General features: G+C 40.1%; 1 protein-coding gene across 4 annotated transcripts in view; it reads left to right on the forward strand.

The window, feature by feature from the left end:
- The window catches only part of PIGN (phosphatidylinositol glycan anchor biosynthesis class N), a 110,372-nt gene that overhangs the window by 5,955 nt on the left and 83,738 nt on the right, over positions 1–20,679 (forward strand). For 3 of the 4 annotated variants that reach the window (XR_012774369.1, XR_012774370.1, XM_075493972.1), the window contains exons 2-5: positions 10,275–10,357; positions 10,663–10,922; positions 14,991–15,112; positions 16,235–16,333. Coding sequence is in view for 2 of the 4 variants with exons in the window: in XM_075493972.1 (XP_075350087.1) it covers positions 10,696–10,922; positions 14,991–15,112; positions 16,235–16,333 (448 nt within the window). In the remaining 2 variants the exon portion in view is untranslated. The remainder of the gene's footprint in view (positions 1–10,274; positions 10,358–10,662; positions 10,923–14,990; positions 15,113–16,234; positions 16,334–20,679) is intronic. The other variant, XM_075493973.1, reaches the window with a different exon arrangement.

Raw genomic sequence — 20,679 nt, forward strand, 5'->3', positions numbered from 1 at the left:
TCTGTCGCGGTGCCGAGCCCTGGGTCGCAGGGCGGGCAGGAACGGCTTTGTGGGGCCCGGGAGCGGTGCAGCACCCTGGAGAGCGCCCGCCCGCCGCGGGCGGGGGCTGCCTCGCCTCGCCTCGCCTCGCCTCTCCCGGGGGGCACTGGCCGTCGCTCCCCTCTGCGCCCGCAGGTTGCTCTCCTCAGCTGTGCTCGTCGGTGAACTGTGTCGTATAATGCGTCTCCGATTTGGATTGCTTTCCTTATGGATGCTCGCCTCGGGCTTTAAATGAGTTTTTGTTCTCAGTGGGAAACTTAACTTACCTCTAGCTGTGTCAACTTTGCTGTGAGCTGAAGTGTGGTAGGTAAACATATATAACACGTCAATTATGCTAGCCAGCTGGATAGTATTCAGTTGTACATGACATTCAACTGGCTAGCGTAATTAAGTAGTACTTTGGAACTCAAAAGCTCCAAAGTCCTTTTTTTAAAAAAAATGCTATTAAAAGGGTGGGAACCTTCTGTATTCTGTATTCCTTTTATTGAAAGTATTACCGTATGCTTAGAAGGCAGTCTTGTAGTCCTTTTTTTTTCTTTAAACTGAAGCTATTGGCAAATTGGCATTCAGAGGCTTATGTGCAAGATTCAGCAGATGTGGTTTGTTACTATGTGACGTAATTCTTGTTTATTTGTAATGGTTGATATCAATACGAAAATATGACTTAATAAAAGACAAACAACTTCTCTCAGCTTTTTTAAACCTTCCTTATTCATGCTAGCTTCTATGGAACATACTTTAAGCACTGTTTGTTTTTTTGTGTTTTCTTCTCTGTGTGTACAGAGAATATATTTGCAAGCTGGTTTTGCAAAGCTCAGTGCAGCTGAAGGTTGTTATTCTTCTATCCTTTTCCCCCTGTGCTCTACATTAATATTTGTTGTATGACTTCAGAGAGTTTGATCCTTGTCCCTTTTATTGCTAAAGGGAAGAACTGCGCTGCTTGTGTTGGTGCCTGTGCTTTATTGCATAGTTTTATTGCAAATCTCTTTAAAAATATCTCAAGGGGCCTTCAGCCTTGGTTTGTCAAGGAGGGCTCCAATGAGACAGCAAGACTGCTGGGCAAGCTGTCTTCCATGTGCTTGTGTTCTCTTAAGTGCCACTTGTCCCTTGACCCTAGCAGCTGTGGAGGTTGGTGGGCTGGGTTCTGTTCGACGCTCTCGGGCTGACGTTCTTTCCCCAAAAGTATCCCATGAAACTTGTAATATGAAAAATCTGTCTACAAGATCTCCAAACAGGGCAAGAAAAAACAATGACAGGGAAAAAAAAAGTCCTTATCTTTTGCAAGAACAGAGAAATCTGAGTAATGCAAGACACTCTTGGCAGCACAAAAAGAACTAAACAGTCCATATTGAGATGAAAATATGATGTTAAGCTGTAGAACAGTGGTACTTGAAGAAGACTTGCTGATAGAGTGTTGCTGAATGACTCAGAAGTCAAGAAATACCCAAGAGGATTTGTAAATACCTCCTGAAGACAGGCATAGGCCCCCCAAATGATTTGCAGCAAAACCTCTCAGGGTTTATTGTTGTTGGGTTTTGCTTTTTCTGAGTTCTGATTTTCTCACTGCCTGCACACTGAGTAGATGTAATGCTGAATTTCTGCTCTTCGTTTTTTTTCTCCACTGGGCTAACAAGTGTTACCAAAGCGTGATGCTCTTGTTTTCTCTTTCATGCCTCAAAGCAGTAATCGTTTCTTAAAGAAGTACCCTTGTTTTCTTTGTCAATGCTGTCCTGTTGTCAGTGTTGTTCTCAAGTATGTTTTTGTGCCTGGGAGACTTGTGGATATGATTTCCCATGTTTACAGGATAATTCGGAGGAAATTGCGTAGGCTGACATTGGGGTAACTGATTTGCAGTACGTTCAACTATTAGGACACCTGATGTTTTACTGGCACCTTGTAGGCCATAGTCAAATTTCTCCTTGAAAAGTTTTGGCAAAAGAGACTCTTCTAGGCAGGCAGAGTAATTTTGATTATCAAGTGATGTTAAAAAGAAAATCAAATATTCTTTGAGCTCTTTGCCTCAGGTTTGGATGTGCTTTACTGAACCACATTTAAAATTTAAAACAGATGTCATTTGTTATTATAATCCCTAAAATGCTCAGTGAAGATGTTGAACATAAAATAATTTTAAACAGATGGTTTGAATTACAAAAGCCACTTCAGTGCAAGAGCAAGTGGAAATACTGTAGTTGCAGTTTCATTGTCTGGCAGAGCATGTTATGCCTCAATAGAGAAAGAAAATGAAATTTTGGAAAGGAGGAAAAGGGACTTTATCATTATTCCACTTCTATTCATAGTATGATTATACGATGAAGTCAAGATGAGGATTTTGAGTTTCATATGTTTAAGTAGTGTGTAAAGATATGAAAGAGAGTTACTCTGAGACTGGCTGGTAAGTCTCTTGTGTAAATTAATTTGTGCAGTCAATGGGTGTATGTGCTGTGACAGCAGGAATGACTTGATTGCATTTCTTCACCAGTATAACTCCTTAAATTAGTAAAAGAATAGGGTAGGGACTGCTAGTACTGTCTTAGATGATGTATAAGTGCCATACCATGCAAAATACTGTCAGTTAGACCACACAACTTCCACTTTGCTCCCCTACCCTAAGCAAAAGGATAATTTTTTATGTACGGACAAATTATACAGTCACCACTTTGACAGTTTAAATTACAAAATACACAACACTGTTTAGTTGAAAAATGTATTAGTCAGCCAGAAACATAGCAGACATTCCTGTCTATTTCTTTTTTCTGTAAAAGATACTTAACCAAGGCCATTGATGCTTATTGAATATGCATTTCCAATGGATTTTCTTCATCTTAACCAACAGACTTGACAGTATTAGTGAAGCATGGTCCCTCTAAAAGAAATGACTAATGTATCTTGAGCGCCCTGTCTTGACACTTCATTATCCTTAAAAAAATATTCCTGCCAATGGGGCATATTCCATGTAGCATTTTGTGTATGTTTTATTGCATATTTGAAGAAAGAAAAATATAAAAGGGAAATGTTACATTTCTCATGAAGAACTATATTGTATTGCTGTACAAGTATGGTTTTCTTTGCCTTATAAATAATACTGAGAGATTGTAACTTCAGAGGAATGCAGCTTAGATGTAGATTACTTTGGGAAAATGAGGGCTGCGCTTAATTATGTCAGCCTTCCTGTTAAGTGCTGGACCTGATCCAGCCTGGGGCTGTGGATGTAGCTTCTGTGGCATGAGTCAAAAAAAGGGGGGGGGGGGGGGGAAAAGTCTTGTCAGCAAGTTATGGATCAACTTGAAAAGAGGGAAAAGCTCATGTGAAATAAACTGCCTGCTTCTCATCTCTGGTGGTTGGGCTTAGGTGGCTCATTGCAGCTGTCTTGCTCCCCTGCCACCATCGTAGTCTGGGTGTTTTAATCGTCACACTGACATGACTGTTGGTGAGGAACTTGCAGCTAATAGCAGGATTTTTTTTGATTGTTTGATAGGTGTGAGTACAAAGAAAGAGAGGGTCTCTTCATCCCATCTGCCACCAGCTGGGAGCCAAACTGTCTCTCTGAGGATTCCCGGGGGGAGGAGGGGGAAGCAAAAACCAGCCAAAAAGCCTTTCTCTAATCTGTGTGAATCACTTTATTCTGGAAAAATAATTAGTTGTGGTCAGGAGGTCCTTGCTGCTTTGCTTTCTTTAATCTCCTAGACTTTAAGAAAGGAGTCCGCTAGGTCTGCCTTGTCGTCCCTCAGAACGATTTCTCCCCTGCATCTGCTCGCTCTCTTCTCTGCTCGTGTACGACATCCAATAAGGTGAGAAGCTCTGAAGTCTGCTGAAGCCCCTGGTGTAGCCAGGGCAGTGCTAATTTTCTCCTTGGTCTGTTCACGTGGACAACTCGTATTTAACAGGCAGTGAGTAGCTTGGTGGATCTTTAGTACTTTTCTGTTAAGGATCCGAAAATGTGAGGAGGAATTAGGCATAGCGGGAGTGAAAGGGTTAACAAGATTGAAGTACTGAGGGTCCAGGTCATGTCCGAGGGAAGGAGGCTGTGTGTCAGGAGCAGGGGTGGATGGGGTTGGAGGGAGATAGGCAAGTGCGTGATTTTTGTTGTGAAGAAAGGAACTGCAAAGTTGCAAAAAGATAGCCAATCGTATTAGCTGAAGGGACGCATGAAGGACGCGTGAACAAGACATATAAACCAATAAGAGTTCTCTCAGCGCATGTACAAACAATTAGAAAGTATATAAGCCATGTAATATTTCAATAAAGGTGGTTTTGATTTACCCCTCTATCGGAGTCCGTGCATCAATCTGCTACAAAAGTGGTCTTTATTTAAGAATCTACGCCAGCTTTGTGGTGTTGGCTCCAAACTGTATGAACAACAAATACCTTATTGGGATGGTTTAAATTCTGACATAGTGGAGGTTGGACGGTATCATTATTGGCTCTGTATTTAGTTTAGGAGGTGGTGACAGAAGGAGGAAAAACTATAGAAAGAAAAGAATAAATCAGAGTCTGATACATAGTTTACTAGTTGGGCTGAGCCTGTAGAGGAGGTGAATTAGCTGGCTGAGCTGTATTATAACAAGCGGTATGTTTGGATGGACAGTAAGAAATGGCATGTGGCAAATAGGTTGCAACATGCTCCTGTGTTATCTACAAGACCAGAAGCTTCTTTCTCTCCTCTTGGTGTGACAGGCAGTGGCTTAACAGAATTAAGTAGAATAATGCAGTCAGGATTTGGGCAAAGCTCATGTTTTGCTTTGTGAAAATAAGGGCTGTGGGAAGTAGCGCACTCAGTCACTTGCTAAGGGATTGCCTGGGAAACTATCAGAAGACACAAAAATGCTGAGATATCCTTGGCTTAAGTTTCCTTGACAGAAAGATGTAAGATATATTTTCAAGTGACAGTTTGTTTATCCACTTTTTGAATGGCCAGGCACCTGAGGGCAGAGACATTTTTGCACTAGTAATAAATAGATCTGGCTCCTTGTCCTCCCAAGTGAAAAGGGGGGGGGTGTTTAATACATTTCTGTTTTTCTTCTCTTGACAGGCTGTGGCTTTTGCTTTTTCTTATAAGCTAGTGTTTAATCCACTTTTTTCCTTTTATCCTTGTTATTTCTTCCTTTTAGCATGCCTTGCGAGACTTCTGCCTTGAACCATCAAGCACCAGGCTCTACAGAGAAATTTGCTCATGATGACCTCTGTAACAGAGGGGGGAGGAGAAAACCAAAGGACTCTTCTTTTTTTTTTTTTTTTTTTTTTTCCCCTTTGTGTGGTATCCCATAGAAGTATAGAAGCTGGATTTCATTTCTGTATCTCATGTGAGATACAGATAAATAGTATATAGATAAGCATGTTTCCTGCTAGGGTAGATGCATAGACAGTGCTAGCTGTGCTTTCTCTGTCCTAGAAGGTATGAGAGCAGACACTGTAGGTTTGAGGGATGTCTGAGCAGCCAAATTTTGCTGGATAGCTGCTCTCTCTTCTTCCCAGCCAGAAAAGCATGCCAGAAGGCTGCTGGGCACCAAGGGGTTTGATACTGATGCCTCCATTTGCAGCTCCTCCTGATGTTGACAGGCCTGTCAGAACACCTACGAGATCCTGTTCAGCTTCTGGTTCCCACATTGGACCTGCAGGTTCAGACTGGCTTTTGAACCACCCTGTCAAATGGTGATGCAAAAGCACAAAGTGGGAAGAAAAGAGGAGTGGAAGAGATCTATGTATGGCAGAGGACTCAGATGAGTGAAGAACTTTGCATTTTCAAATTTAGAGGTGCTGTCAACTAGTTCCAGCTGTTCCTGCACTGGTTGTGTGGAGGCTTTGTTGACTCCTAAGTGACATCCCTCCTTGGACTTGCAGTCCGAGACCTTGCTTTGCATCTTTGAGAACACAGATCAACTGATGATTCCACGCCTCTGGGAAATGAATGGGGAAAAAAAGGTGTAATGCTAGAGCGTATCATAGGCAGAAAAAAACCCCAGATGTCCCAGGAGATCTACACTGAGGTTTTTCCACAAATCTCGTTTTTCCTAAATCTCCTTTTTCTGACTCATGAAGATCGTGTCCAGAATCTTGTAAGGAAAAGGATGTTTTCAAAATAAATATTTAGCTTTCCCTCTCCATATTGATGGCCCCTTATGCATGAGTGCAATGGAGGAGAGATGACCACAAGTATCCAATTTACACTTGAAGTGAGAGATACTAATCTTTTTCTTTTACTTGTGCCACAAACGCTTGTAGCTGCAATTACACAGCACAAATGTTGCTTAGTATTAATCCTCCTTTTCTATGGAAGTCTATTCACAAATCCCAGAGGTCCCTCTGTCTTTTACTTTCACTTTCTTCCTTGATGGTTTATCTTTCATGGTTCAGTGATCCATGGTAAGTCAACTTTTAATAGTAGGGTTCCGGGGTATGGATGGCTGCTCCAAGAAGAGATGTTTTTTCTCTCTTGCCTTGGCATCCATTGAACTAATGACTCTTCGTATCAAGTAGCTAGAAATGCGTGGGCAAAATTATCTTGTTCCACAGCAGAATGAAAGGTGGTAGCCCATCCTAGATTTAAGAAGCTTAAATACCTGTAAATGTGAATTCAAGCGACTTTGGCATTCCCAATTAGGGAAGAGGGTTGTCCTCCAATTTGCAGGACATATATTCTAACACTTGAAATCCAAAAGTTTACAATTAAATGTTGATGTTGATAGTGAAACGCTGGTGGTCTGGCCTTGTCAGCTCTGTCGGCCTTAACTTCGATTGTAGCTGAGGTGACTGTGTTATCTCTTTCTAGGAGAGATAAAGCACCCTCATTTTTCTTACCAGTGTAGGGGCAAACTGAAGAAGACTTCTGAATGGTACCTCTGATGCTCTTTTTGATTTCTTTGATTTCCTGTCTTGCTGGCTTTTTTTAGTTAAAAGAACTGTGTGAATCACAGAATCACAGAATCATATAGGTTGGAAAAGACCTTTAAGATCATCGAGTCCAAGTGAAGTACCAGTTGGTAGCAATTCAGCCAAGAAACAAATCAGTATCAGCCAAGACCTGTTTCTGCACAGCAATGGATCTCTTAAACAAGCTCTTTCTCAAAATGCAAACTGTTTTTTATACAGGAAAGGGCCATTTCAGCCTGTCATTCAACTGTCTTCCACCCGTGTCTGTCTTAGACTGTGGTACTTGTAAGTTCAGAGGGACCTAGTGAAGGCATTTCTTTGACAGGGAATACTTTACTTCATTAATATCTGAATCTGTTTGTTTCCAGACATGAGTATTTGTCAGGTCTCTGATAAGTAATGTTGTAATTCAGTAAATATGAATGAATGTGTTATCTTGGTTACTGTTTTAGGTGGGTGGCTCAGAACCTGGTCCATACGTATGGTGGTTGCAGTGTCTGTCACAGGTAGCGTGCCTGGGGGATCCCTCTGCCTGTCTTCAGTCTCTGGGAAGAGCTTTCTGGAAATTAACTTGCCCATTTTCATTTATGTTGCCATACCTTTTAGGCAAACTAATGTTTCCACATCATGGGTGAAAACAGAAACTTAACTCTGCATTCAAGGACCCAAGCCTTGCCCTTCCCCTGAGCATTATATCCCTTTGAGAGGACTAATGTGCACAGTTGTTCTTTTCTGATACAGTCTCATTGCTTTGCTTTGTCAGATCTCTCCCACCTGCCCAGTTCAGCTGTTAGAGAAGAGGATCTCTACAAGAAATGTCATCCATATGCCTGCTTGGTTTTCTTTCGCCCTTCTCGATAGTCAAATATGTATCAGTATTGTAGGCTGAGAAGAAATGGCGGTGTGCTCCAAGTGGCATAGCATGTGTTGAGAGGATCTGACACTGAGATAGGAATGGACCTGTGGAAAGTTGGGTCCAAAAAAGCCTGGTCTTGGGTGTTTGTCCTACAGGGGTAGAATGGGTGCTTTGGGTTGGAAGTCCCAGAGAAACCCAGAACTTCCTTTTCCATTGAAAACCAGTAACTGGAAATGTTTTGTTCTTCCATGATACTTTGGATGTTTGAAGAGGATGTATTTCACAAACCAGCTGTCTTAAATGAACTTTAGGCACTTTGGGCTGGCAATGACCAAGTTTAGTTGTAAGTTGATCAAGATGAAAAGGTGTAGAAGGTCACTGGTGCCTCGCTAGAATTGCTGTTGACTGTATTTAAACTTTGTTCTTTGGGTGGGAGCCTTCTCTAACCACAGATGAGTGCTCATTTGCAACACCTTGCCCAATGGCTTAGCAGTTTGAAAGCAAGACTGCCATTAGGAAAGGGTGGCAGGTGCTGTTCTGGCATTCAGCTGAGATGCAGTTAGGAGCTTTCCAAACACTTTATATATGTGGGAAGGTATTTGTAAGCCTGAGGATAGGATGCTCTTCACAATGTTATGTCACAGTGATGATGAACAAAGTCATGCGTTAAAGGAGCAATGCAAGCTAAGCTAGAGGCAGAAGGAGTGGCTACAAGGGACATGGCAGAAGCAGGTTCTCTGGGAGGTGCCTGTCTTGAAATCATCTGATGGTGATGAGCAGTTGGATATGTTGTGCCCAGATGAATAGTTAGTGTAATGTAGTCAAACTGTGGTTGCAAAAGAAAGTATCTCTTTTTTTTTTTAATTAATTCTGTAGATCACTATAGACTAAGACAACATTAAATTTGAACTGTGTTGATTGCAGTCTTCTTGCTGCAAGCAAGGCCTCAGGCCTGGGGAGAGTTAAAGCAAAGATAAATATCTAGTGCTGAAAACAGATTAAGTTACTAATACTTCAATGAGAAGAATTTAGAAGATGTTAAGCTATAGAATTGTAGCACTGGGAGTATACAACAGCAAGTATCTGACTGAAGTAACTGCTTTGTTTAGTAGGGTGGTTAGTCTCATCAGTTTAAAGCATGAATAGTTTGCATTCTCTTATCAAACACAACTGCATCAAAACAAGCCCTATGGAAAATAAAATGGATTGAGTAAAATGAGGTCCGCTGTTCAACTTAATGGTATTCCTGTGACTGTGGTTTCATGTATATAAATTCATGCAGGAATCCGGAGTACTTAAAAAATAAACAATCTGATATTTACAAATATTCCAGGTCTCTCTTGGAATCTCACTTGTAGACATAGAAGCATGTAAGTTCCTGATTAATAAAAAGTTTTTGTTTGATCACTTAAGTGTGACTTAAGTACATGTCTCTTCGAAGTGTTGTATTTAGTTATCTCAATCTTGTTATGCGGTTTTCTCTCCAAATCTCTAAAATGAGAAATTACTATATTAATGTTTCTGATTAGGATTGAAGTTGTTGCATCTGTGCTTCAGTAGGGAAAATGGGTGGAATTGGAAGTTATGGTTAAGTTGCACACTGAATTTTCTTTGGATTAGTAAGTAATAATACATATTAACTTTCAAATCTTTTTTTAATGTGTGGGGTTTTTTCTCTGGTTTTCCTGGCCCTTTAAAAATTTTATTTAAAAAAAAATAAGAGAGTTTTGATCACAGTTAAGGTTATGTGGTAGTGAAGACTTTTTTCTTTATTTGGTAAGAATAATAGTCTTACCATGTGGTGGCTGTCTATGTCTGTCCAGCTACTGGAATTCCATAAGTAACAAGGTGAACTTGCATATTGTCATTTAGAAGAACTAAATAGATTCTGAAACAAAGAGTTTCTTTTAGAGAGAGGTGTGTATTTACATAGGTAATTGAATATCTGAACCTTCCAGGCTGTTAGGAACATCTGTTTCTAAATTGGTGAGTGAAGGTGTTATGTTAAGGTTGATAATTAGCTAATATTTGAATAACTAAGCAACCTGGATAGTGCTAATAGTACTTTGTCAGAACTAAGCCTCATTCAGGGTCAGATCCCACACTTACCTGAGTCAATATACGTATTTGTGTTGCCTTCAGTAGGCATCATATGAACCCCTCAGTACATGTGGCAGACACGTACATTTCCAGTGTACCTGTTATTAAGCATATTTGTATCTCTAACCTGACTTCAGAGGATGACAGGGCAGAAAAAAACATTCAAAAAGGGAATATCATTATCCACGAAACATAATCCTTCAGCTGTTGTGCTTTTGTCACCCGTTTTAGAAGAGAAATAGCGTTCTGCACTCAGCAGGGCATCTTTGTTCCTTTGAAAGAAGTTTTCTGTTTCTAGGCAGAATATAGTGAGCCCAGAATTGATAGTAAACTGAGAAAAAGCAACTTTGGATGGATGTTTGCTATAGGATGGCTTTCCCTAACTGTCTTTGGCTTGCGTTTGCCTGAACAGCCCTCAACACTGTCATGCAATCAGCCGGCAGAGGGTAGTATGTTCATGGAGACACTGCGTTGTCCGAGTCTTCTGTCACTGAGGTAGGTAACAAAAAAAATGCTGAATATCAGACAAAATTGATTCAATGGTCTTTTGAAGCCATCTGATACCCCACGAAACACCAGAAATGAGTTGCTGAGATGTAATGACTATCTGAAAGGCTGAATTAGCCATGCAGTGATTTTTCACCAAAACTTTCTAGGAAAAAGCATGTTGGAAGCAGAGATTGATTATGGATCTTGGGTAATGACTGCGGTTATGGTACTCCCATTCTATAACAAATGAAATAAACACTGATTCAGACAAGTCTCATCTGCCTAACTTTATTTTTCTCACTCTCTCTCAGTGTTGAACTTTGCCTTGCCAGCCCACTGCGGCCATGGGTATACCAGTCTTCATACTCGCTGGTCTCCTTGTGCATTTTGTGTTCTTGGTCTCCATTTTTGACATCTACTTCAGCTCTCCCCTGGTTCATGGTATGACTCCTCAGCAGACTCCACTGCCACCTCCAGCAAAACGTCTCGTCCTCTTTGTTGCTGATGGTCTGCGGGCAGATTCGCTGTATGAATTGGACAGCAACAATACGTCCAAAGCACCTTACCTGCGGTAAGTCCATCTGAAAAAGCTACTGATCCAGAAGATTTCAATTCTGGAGGCAGCTCTATGTAATGTTGAAAAGAGAACAAGAGGAACTGTGGCAACTGTGGTGGCTTGGGTACTACCTTCCCTCTGCCTTTGAAGTAACAAACTTTGCAGAGTTACCCTCTGCAGAAATGCATGAATTTGAGTCGGTGTCCCTTGTTGTCAGTAAAGCTGCTAAACCATGAACAGAGTAAATTGAGTCAATATTGTCCTCTGAAAGCTACAGCTAGCCAGTAACTGAGAGGAGTGTGAAATTTCTCCATTCACATCAGCATGGTATCAATTCTGAAGCCTAACAGAGTCATTAGGCTTAATTTAAACTGCTTCCTGGATGTTCAGTTTAGGAGTAGTAGTTTATTAACATGCTTGTCTTCTAATTCTAAGCTACTGATGAAGCTTTTTAAGGAGTGATTAAAAAAGATGGCCTGAATGAATCTAACAGCAAGCTGCCACTTCTTATTTGTCCCACCCTTCCTGCATGCGTGACCCTGCTGCCTCCCTTGTGTTCTCTAGTGTGTGTCTGATTGCTTAATGGAATGATTTGGTTTAAGATTGTGAAAAAGTAATCCTGCCAAAAAAGAGTGTTAAAAGTCTTATGCTTGAGTGCTTAAAACTAATTTTCACCACCCTTCCCTGTTTTCATTATATCAAGATAATTATTTGATCATAAGACAAATAATTTCTTAGACTAAAAAAAGTAGGCAGTATTGAATAAGACTACTTTTGTGTAATAGTACTGGTCTGGCTTGAATATCAAAGCAAACGTGAATAATCAATCATCTGAAGCTGTTAGGGTGTTTGCAGTCTGCTACAGAAATCTGAGGAGCCCTTGCTACAGCACTTGCCAGTTTATATGGGATTACTTGTACCTGCTTCTCCTGTTGTTAGTGTTTTTGTAAGGTGCTGTCTGCTACTGGCAGATGTCTGCCACACCAGTGTGTTTTCCATGTTGTCTTTTAGCAGTGGACTTCACACTTCCTCCAGAGCAGTGTCTCCTCTTAGCAGTAAAAGTGTTGGTCTTTTGCACCATCAACAAGGTGTGAATGCCAAATCAAGTGGCCCCATCACTAGGAGCAGTGGTGGGTAGTGGCTAGGAAAGAGTTATAATGGATGTTTTTGCCATTAAGTGGTTTGAGTTTTTCAGTTTCAGCCATTCAGCTTTATCACGCCTATCTAGAAATAAAAAGTTAAACCATGTATTAGCTTGTCCAGTGTTGGGAAGCTTGCACTTTTACTGTCTCTGCTTTACCTTGTTTGTGGAGTTATGGGCTTTCTATTTCAAAATCTGTAGAAGTAAAACATTTCACCTGCACTGAAAGTACATGGGTGAATGGAGGGGAAGGACTGCCTTGTAACAAGCAAAGATGCTGGTAGGTCACTGAGTGGAATAAAATGCCAGTAGAGGTTTGAAGTGCCATCTGTATTTCTCTCGTTGTCTCTCATTCTGCATATAAATACATATGTGTGTGAGCATGTGTATGTGAGATGATGAAAAGCAAAAACATGTGGCATGTTGTGCCTTCTGAAAGGTGGAGGGCCAGGCAGTCCAGGGCATGTCTTCAGCTCTATTACATATATCGCTACACTTTTGAAGCAAGAGGCTCAGTGTTTTGTCACCAAACCTTTCAGCTCTACAACTTGCAGAAGTTAACCTTGTAAACAGGTTGAGAAGATCAGATGTTGGTTGCTGGAAGTGTTTCGTTTTATATTCTGCCAAGTTATTGCTGTCTGAGATTTCCTTTTTCAATAATATTAACCCAAAGTATATGCAATTTAATATAAAGTTCCCTTTTTTGCACATTCATTCCTAAGTGCCAAGTGTTCAGTCCCTTATTGGCTTTGTAGCAGCGGGCAACATAACAGCCAGATTACTTGTCTCATCCAGGTGGAGCACTCTGGGAACTACTGCATTGTTAATGAGGAAAGATTATCTGTAAATGAGCAAGAGCCTTTCTTGTATCAATGTGCTATAAATAGAAGCCAAGTTTTAGTAGGTACATAAATTTAATAATAAATATCCATTAGGCTTGGAGCAGATTGCTGGCTGATATATGCCAAGTACATAGTCTTTTCTCTTACAAATATTCTTGAAAAATCTGTTTTTCAGCAGTGTTGTGATAGCTGTGAGGGATGGTAGGTGGTCTGAATTGCTGTGGTGGTGGTGAGGATTTCAGGGAAGATGTTTTCTTCCTTGCCTGTCATGTTTCAGCTGTATTACTATATCATATTCATATTCATCATTGTTATTATGGGTAGCTAATGTTTATACTGTCAAGGAAATTAATTTTTTTAAATGGTTCTTTTCAAAATAGCTAAATGAATTTTGAACAGGTAAATAACAATATCTGGCTATATTTTTTCTGCCTGGTATGTGTTATTGTTGACTTCAGATCCTGTGATACAGCCCCACAAAAGCAAAGGTAAAGGATTACTTTCCAACTCAATAGAAATCAAACACTAATTAAAACAATTTCCTACCTGTTGTGACAATGAAGTGTGAGGAGGGCCAAAAGTGTTTTAATGTTGTCTTAAATCTTCCACTAATGCTAGTGCAATACATTTTGATCAGTCTCCAGTGAGAATAAATTAGAAACCACTTTAACTAATACTTAAATCCTTTTTTTCAAATTAGTACATTTTTCAGTACAACCTATCTTAAAACCTAGCTGAGATGAGAGCTAGGAATAACATGTCAGAGTGCTATATCACCGTTTACATTTTTCACTGTGATATTTGGGCTATTCCAAATAGTCCTGTGAGCTTTCAAGTAGGCCTGAGAATGTGAGCTCTAAGATGAGTTAAAAAAAGCCCGACAAGCAAACTGTGAATCCTGCAAGCTTAGAGTGGAGCCTGAAATTTTAGGTTGTGGTTTGATTCTTACTTCATTAGTGAGAAATATATTTAGAGCTGAGTGTACAGATACTATTCTTGTAATTAACAGTTGTATAAAATCTCTGTTAAAGTTACAAAGCATGAACTTAGAATCTACTCGGGCTAAAACATATCTGATAAAAATATAGCAAATTTTGTAGCTTATATCATGAACAACAACAAATACAATTTTCCGGTAGATTTGACTCTTAAAAACTGCTTTAAATTTGTTCAGAAGATTCTGCTGCTTTTTTTGTAAACATCAGTATAAGGTATGTCCTGGTGTGTTTCGTTTTCTTTCTTTCTCCCCTTGCTCTGACAGTGGGCAGTGAATCTTTCTCGTCTTCCAGAAGATGGAGACAAGAAAACAGCATATGGTAATGCTCACTGCTTACTCTCCAACAGGCTCCAGCTGTTCATATCTTCAGCAGACAAGAATAGTTTATGAGGCTGTTTCTTACACTTGGGTTTTGTCCTCTATTTTCTTTGCTTTTTATCTGTTATAACTATTGTATGTGCATAATCCCTAGACAATTTATCTATTTCTGTATGTGTGGTGAGAAGGTATTCTCCTTCACTTTGGTGTAACTGCAAAAGATACAAGGTTTTCTTAAATTTTCTCCATGTTGCTGAACTGATTTGCACCTTAGATTTACGTGGTTATTAAGTTCTCTTGCTGCTGGCTTCCAATATTCAGCACAGATAAAGGCAGACATGGTCACAAGAACTAATTATAATTGAGCATATTTAATGAGCAAGAGAAGATTGAGCTAGACACTTTCAAGCTAAATGGAAAGAACGAAGAAAAGTAACACCAGGCAGAAACAATCTGTTAGGGGGGAAAAAAGTAAGCTATAGCAGAAAGCAGCAGAAAAATACAGTATGTTAATTCTAAGTGTATTAGAACACCAGCTAAACTCATCTGTTTGCAGTCCTAATGGGCCACAATAGTAATGTTCTCTGTGGGGTGTTATAATATAGAACTACTTGCAGGTTAATGTTCTGCTTGTTTTGCTGCACAGCAGGTGGTAGTGAAAATCTGTTTTAGTCTGGTGGTTTTTTGCGTTTCCTGCCTCACCTCTACCTGTCACTCTTTTTATCTGCAATTCATTGTACTTTCAAGAAGTCATAAGCATTAACTGCCTTGTATCCTGTTTTCAGGAGTATTCTGGAGAATAATGGCAGCTGGGGAATCTCTCACACCCGGGTCCCAACAGAATCCAGGCCAGGGCACGTTGCGCTTATAGCTGGATTTTATGAAGATGTCAGTGCAGTTGCTAAAGGTATGCCGGTCCTAAAGCTTTGAACACTGTCCTCCAAAATAAGGTGTTTCAGTGATGTGCTGGGCTTCTAGATGATTATTGATAAATACTTGCATAGTGGTTTGTATACCAAGATTATATGGAAAGAACAATTTTGGATGGATTTCCTACTCTTAATACTGATAGCTATGAAAGTAGCTTACAGAGGTTAATATTTTGTAACATGTTAAAATTTAGCATCCTGAGTCTAAAAGCAGAAGTATCTTATGGAGTGACCTCTTCATGTAACAGTTTTTAATTATCATTTGGGATGTAATGGGAGATGGCTACGTAGATGTCGCAAACAAGGAGTGAACTGCAGTGTCTTAGCTGAACCATTGCTAGGCTGAGTTGGAGAATCGGTAGCAAAATAAAGCAAAAACCCCAACTATGTGTTTTATCCAGAGCTAGCTGTTACTGCGTGCTTGGTGGTTAATAATGTGGAACAAACCTTTGCATTACTGACTTGGCCTTTTGTGTGGTCCTCTGCCTTCCCCCAGGCTTCCAGGCCTGAACACTTGTAATGTTGTGTGTTGGTTTTGGACAGGGGAGGTAAGACGAATTACTTGGTATTGTCCATGTTCCTAATCAAGAGGTTCTTCCTTCTGACATCTGCTACAAATGCAGGATTGGCAGGAATTGCTGTTAAGAGCATCTCTTTATATTGCTGTCAGCTGCCTTGTCATGGAAACAGAAGATCTTGAAGGTTTTATTGTGATGAGGTGGAACGTGACTGCTGGAAATATGATATATGAGCGTGTAATTTATTGCCTAAAATGCCAAAAACTGAGTTCAGACAACAGGGGATTTAGAATTCAGGAGAATTTTAGCTGTTTAGAAGGTAAACCAGCTGTGTGTTTTGTCTGTTTGAATCCTTGCATAATGAGATTGGCTTAGGTTTTCAGCTCACTTGTTAATGAATGAGGGACTAATTGCAAATAGAGGTTGAAATGGAAATAAACCCAAGACTCGTAAAGTGGAGTTCATTGTTAAATAATGTAAGGGAAACTTTAAGAAAAAAACATTTTGCATCGCCTGTCTATCTTAGCAGTCAATGAGATCTTCTGGCAACCCCATTTAAATCCAGGTATGTTTGTTTAACAGGATGGAAGGAGAATCCAGTGGAATTTGATTCTGTTTTCAACGAAAGTAAATATACTTGGAGCTGGGGAAGCCCAGATATTTTGCCAATGTTTGCAAAAGGTAAGGTTTAAATTTCATGACTCTTTAACACGTAGTTATCAGGTAGTAAAATAGAGACACTTACAATTTTTGAGTTAGAGAAGAAGGTGAATTAAGTATTTCCAGTTTGTATATTTGTGTATACCTGATTCCTGATTTGTGAATTCAAGATTGGGTGGAGAAAAAGCAGCAAGCTTTTCAAGAGGATATACCTATTTATTACTCATCCTTTTAAGTAGGCCCTACCCAATTCTATCAGCATACTAAAGGAAACACACCCTTAGATAAAAGGGCCTAATATTTTTTTTTCTTTGAGGTTTAAAGCTCTTGTTTGCAAGCCTGCAGCTGGGGTTTTTCTTCCTCTGCATGCAGCTCCCAGTGAGTCAGGTGATAGAGCTGCAGCCATGCTTTTTGAGTGTCTGAGCTGGAGAAGTAGCTTACTGTGGGTTATCCTGCTTCTACTCCAGAACAATAATGTGTAAAGGGAAGAACTATATGCAAGTAGGAACTGCTTGGTACTATTCCTGAAGCTGAGGTCTTTTCCCCATGGCGTGCAGTGTGTTAAAGCCTCGTCAGCCCAGTGCGATTGGTCTTTGAGCATGCCGAGATTGCTGAGCAACACTTCAAACATTTAAAGGGTCTCCAAGTTTGATTTCGTTTTGTTCTTGGAAGAATGAGGGCATATACACCCTTTCTCATAATCTCAAGAGTAAAACAGATTGAAGTGAAAAGGGGACAATCTAGGGGCATGTGCTGCTGTTCTGTTCTAAGTATTGGCATTGACAAATCAGAAAAATGTGATAGGCAGGATAGGAGTGGAATCTAATATTGGTTTAGAAAAAGTGTACATCATATTTCTCATGGTGTTTCTTGAACTTTTTCTTAACTCCAGTCTCTTCCCCCTCTCCTTCTGATGTTCCCCCCACACACACCTCTTTTCTGTTCTCTGCTTGATCCTCTTAAGTTTATGGTAAGCTGTAAAAATATCTCCTGATAATTTCCCATGACCTCACATTACAGCTTGTATTTGGGAATATTGTGATGGTGGCTGGGGAGAGGGGAAAGGTAGTACACTGTCCTTGCACAGATTATTTACATTTTTGGAGATACGTTCTTGGGAAAATATTTGGGGAATTCAAGAATTTACCAGAGCCCTGTCCTTCTGCTAGTTTTGTTTGAGTAAGAAGATAAGCAGAGGACTTGGAAGCAGCTTTGATGTTATCTGGAGGGATGTGCAAGGGTAATACCATACTGTTGCTGTGTCTCTCAATATGGCGTGTTCTGAGTGGCATCAACAATGGAGCTTTCTTTTGCAGGGGGAGGGAAATCCCCCCAAATTGAGAAAGGTTTAGTGGAGAGCTGTATCTGGGGAGTAGATGCTATATGGGAAAATGAATCATAGTTTCTCATTATAGAAAGGTAGATTAACTTCTTTTAGTAGAAAAAAGTATTTCCCCTCCTTCCAAAGAAGAGAAGTTTTATAATACAGAAAGGATTTTATAATACAGAGTTTCCAAAGAGGAGAAGTTTTATAATACAGAAGGGAATGGAATCAAATGTTTGTTCTTTAACTTTACTTTTACAAAAAAGCCAAAAAGGAGATAGGGGAGCATAGTTTAATTTCTCTCCTTCTTTCCATGTTGCAAATTAGTGAGGTCACAGGACTCTTTATGTGTATTTTATCATGCCAAAATGTTCACAATTTTATTAACTGTTTCACTGCTCTCATTGGATGATGCATGAAGAGTATATAACACCTCCTGGTTTTTGGGAAGGAGAGAAAAATCCTTTGTTTCCTGTCGTTGTCTATGTTCTTCAGGTCCTTTTCCTGTCATAAAATAAATATTTCAATGAGATGGTTGAGGATTGTATAGAGGAGGTAAAGAAAATGCTCACGGATATCTTTTAATGTCAAAACAGATATGCATGAAATCTAAATTTATTGAAGTCTCAGTGACTGTGTGATTAGTGTTTTAGTCTGAGAAAATGGAACTGGTGTGCAATTTACTTCTTAAGCAGGATTAAAAGGTGTTAGTTTTCTAATAGTTACACTTACTTAAACTACACAAATTCAGTATGCTAATTTTAACCTTATTTTCTGTGATATTTTTAGATTATGACCTTGAAATTATCTGACAATAATATATTTTGAAAATGCCTATGTTATTTCCAGAATGCTCTTTAAAATTTTGAGTTTTCCTTCTAGACTTGCCAGAATTTGAGGTTTGACTTGAACAGTCCAGTCCTGTACTGTTTTGTCATGGGTCTAGGTTGGAGTATAATCCAGAGTACTAAATGCCACGCTGAAAAAGGAGCTGAGGCTGTTGCTTCTGTTAAGGGAAGTAGCTATTAGTCCTTTGCACCCAGATTGCCATTTGTTCCGCAGGTTCCCTTTCTCTCTCTTGGAAACTAGCAGCAAGGCTAGGGTAATTGTTTAGCTTGAGTATGAAGAAGGGTATCATCAAGACCATGGGCACAACTGGGACAAACCTTTGTCAGGGTTATTCTGGACAGACAGACCTCTCGGTCTCCTCTTCTAGTTCCTTGCTCCTACAGGACACCAAGAAAAATGCGGAGTTTCTCACATTCCTCACCTGGCTGTGTTTGATGACGGCGCTCTGATGCTCACGCTCTGTCGGCTCAGTGTCTGACTGTCCTTATGCCTTTCTTCCCCTCTTGTGTGCCTGCTAAATTTGCTAGCAAAAGTCTCCTGCTGGTCTGGGCTCTGACCCATGAAAGACTTGTCAGACACAGGACCTGCCCCACTAGCAGAGCGAGAGCTTTGCTTTCTGCAGGATGTAAATCTTATTGTAAGAGGGTGATAACTTGATCCCTGATCCTAATATTTGAATAATGATGCTGAGGGTGAGATGATGTGCCAGACAAGTCTGCAGTAGGAATAGGTGGTATCTGGTGTGGGAGTTTCTGGCACCTCCAGTTATTTCCCTTAGCGTAATGGCAGCACGAAACCGAATAGAGCTCTGTGCTCACTTCTAAAGGACCTTTTCATCCCTGGCTTCTTTCTACTTCTCTATCCCATCTTCACTTCCTCATCCCCAGACGTAAAGAAAGTATTGGGCATACTGTTGCCTGCCACCTCTCAAATGACAGAAATACAATAATATTTTGTAACATTTTGCATAGTAAGTTTTCATATTTAAAAAAAAAAACCCAACAATTATTTTATAAGCTATGCAGGCACTCCAAAACTTTCCTAGTATGGCTTTGTTTTGCCACTGTTTCTCTTTATAGCAATGCGGGGTTGGGTGGGGTTTTGGGGTTTTTTTTGCTCTAATTTTAGAAATTAGAAATGGGTAAGTAGTAGATGTGTTCCTTTGTCTGGTCTGCAAACTGCATGCTTTCATTTGGCTTCTTTGGTGTGGTACCTCTCAAAGACAGGTCTTCTCAGGTTTGCTGTGACACTGGAAAAACAGTACAGCACTCTCCCCTCTTAGACCATCAGTCATCCTGATGGTGATGGCCAGGGCTTATTTCTTCTTTTGAACTCCTTTATCCACCAATTGGGACTCCTTAAATCACTTTTTAATGCCTGGGAGTATTTTCTTCCTCTTCTTTCAGACTGAGAACTACAGTGAGTGTTCTGGGTTATAAGTAGTAGTAACGTTTCCTGGGGGCAGGGGGGAGCTGCACCAGAAAATCTGTGCCAGCTTTCATCTTCCTCGCCTGAAATACCTGCATTCCTTGTGTGGGTTTGGACATAATCTTGGTTAAACAGCTCCCTTATACTGGGATGTTAGTTCATTCACAAGCCTGGAAGCTTACAGAACTGCATTATATAATTGTGACATCCAGCAAATCAGTTATATTCTCTCTGGCCATCAACTGATAGAAGAACATTTTCCCTCTGGGAGTTTATGTAGTCACGGTAGAAATAGCATCCCCGAGCTGTAATAGCTCAGCCGTTGACTGAAGTATTTCATTAAACCCCACCTAACTTCTGAAGTCCTGGAAAGATCTGAAGTTTATTTTCTTCTAGGTCTTCATCTTTTTTTCCCCTCTTTTCTCTGCTTTGCTTTCTTGAGAGTGAGTACAGAATGAAATTGCCTTGTCCAGATGCTGTGTTTTCGCATCAGTGGCCCTCATGTTGTACTTTATGCCTGAATATAGTCCAGTAGTTCTCCCTTTTATATCTTGAATCCATGTTTTAAAGATGCAGTCTTTGAATATTGTCTTTTTGAAGTTGTCCACTTGGCTTTCAATACTGTGTTGCCTCCTAGAATTGATGTACAGTAACTAAGTTACATCCCTCCTGTTGCCTTCCTTAGATGTCATATATGATGTTTTCCTGTGTAAAAGGCCTCATTGATAGGGCATTGTCTTGTATGATTCAGTTTAACAACCAAAAG

The sequence above is a fragment of the Mycteria americana genome, chromosome 2, assembly GCF_035582795.1.
Source record: "Mycteria americana isolate JAX WOST 10 ecotype Jacksonville Zoo and Gardens chromosome 2, USCA_MyAme_1.0, whole genome shotgun sequence".
In the NCBI taxonomy this organism is placed as follows: Eukaryota; Metazoa; Chordata; class Aves; order Ciconiiformes; family Ciconiidae; genus Mycteria; species Mycteria americana.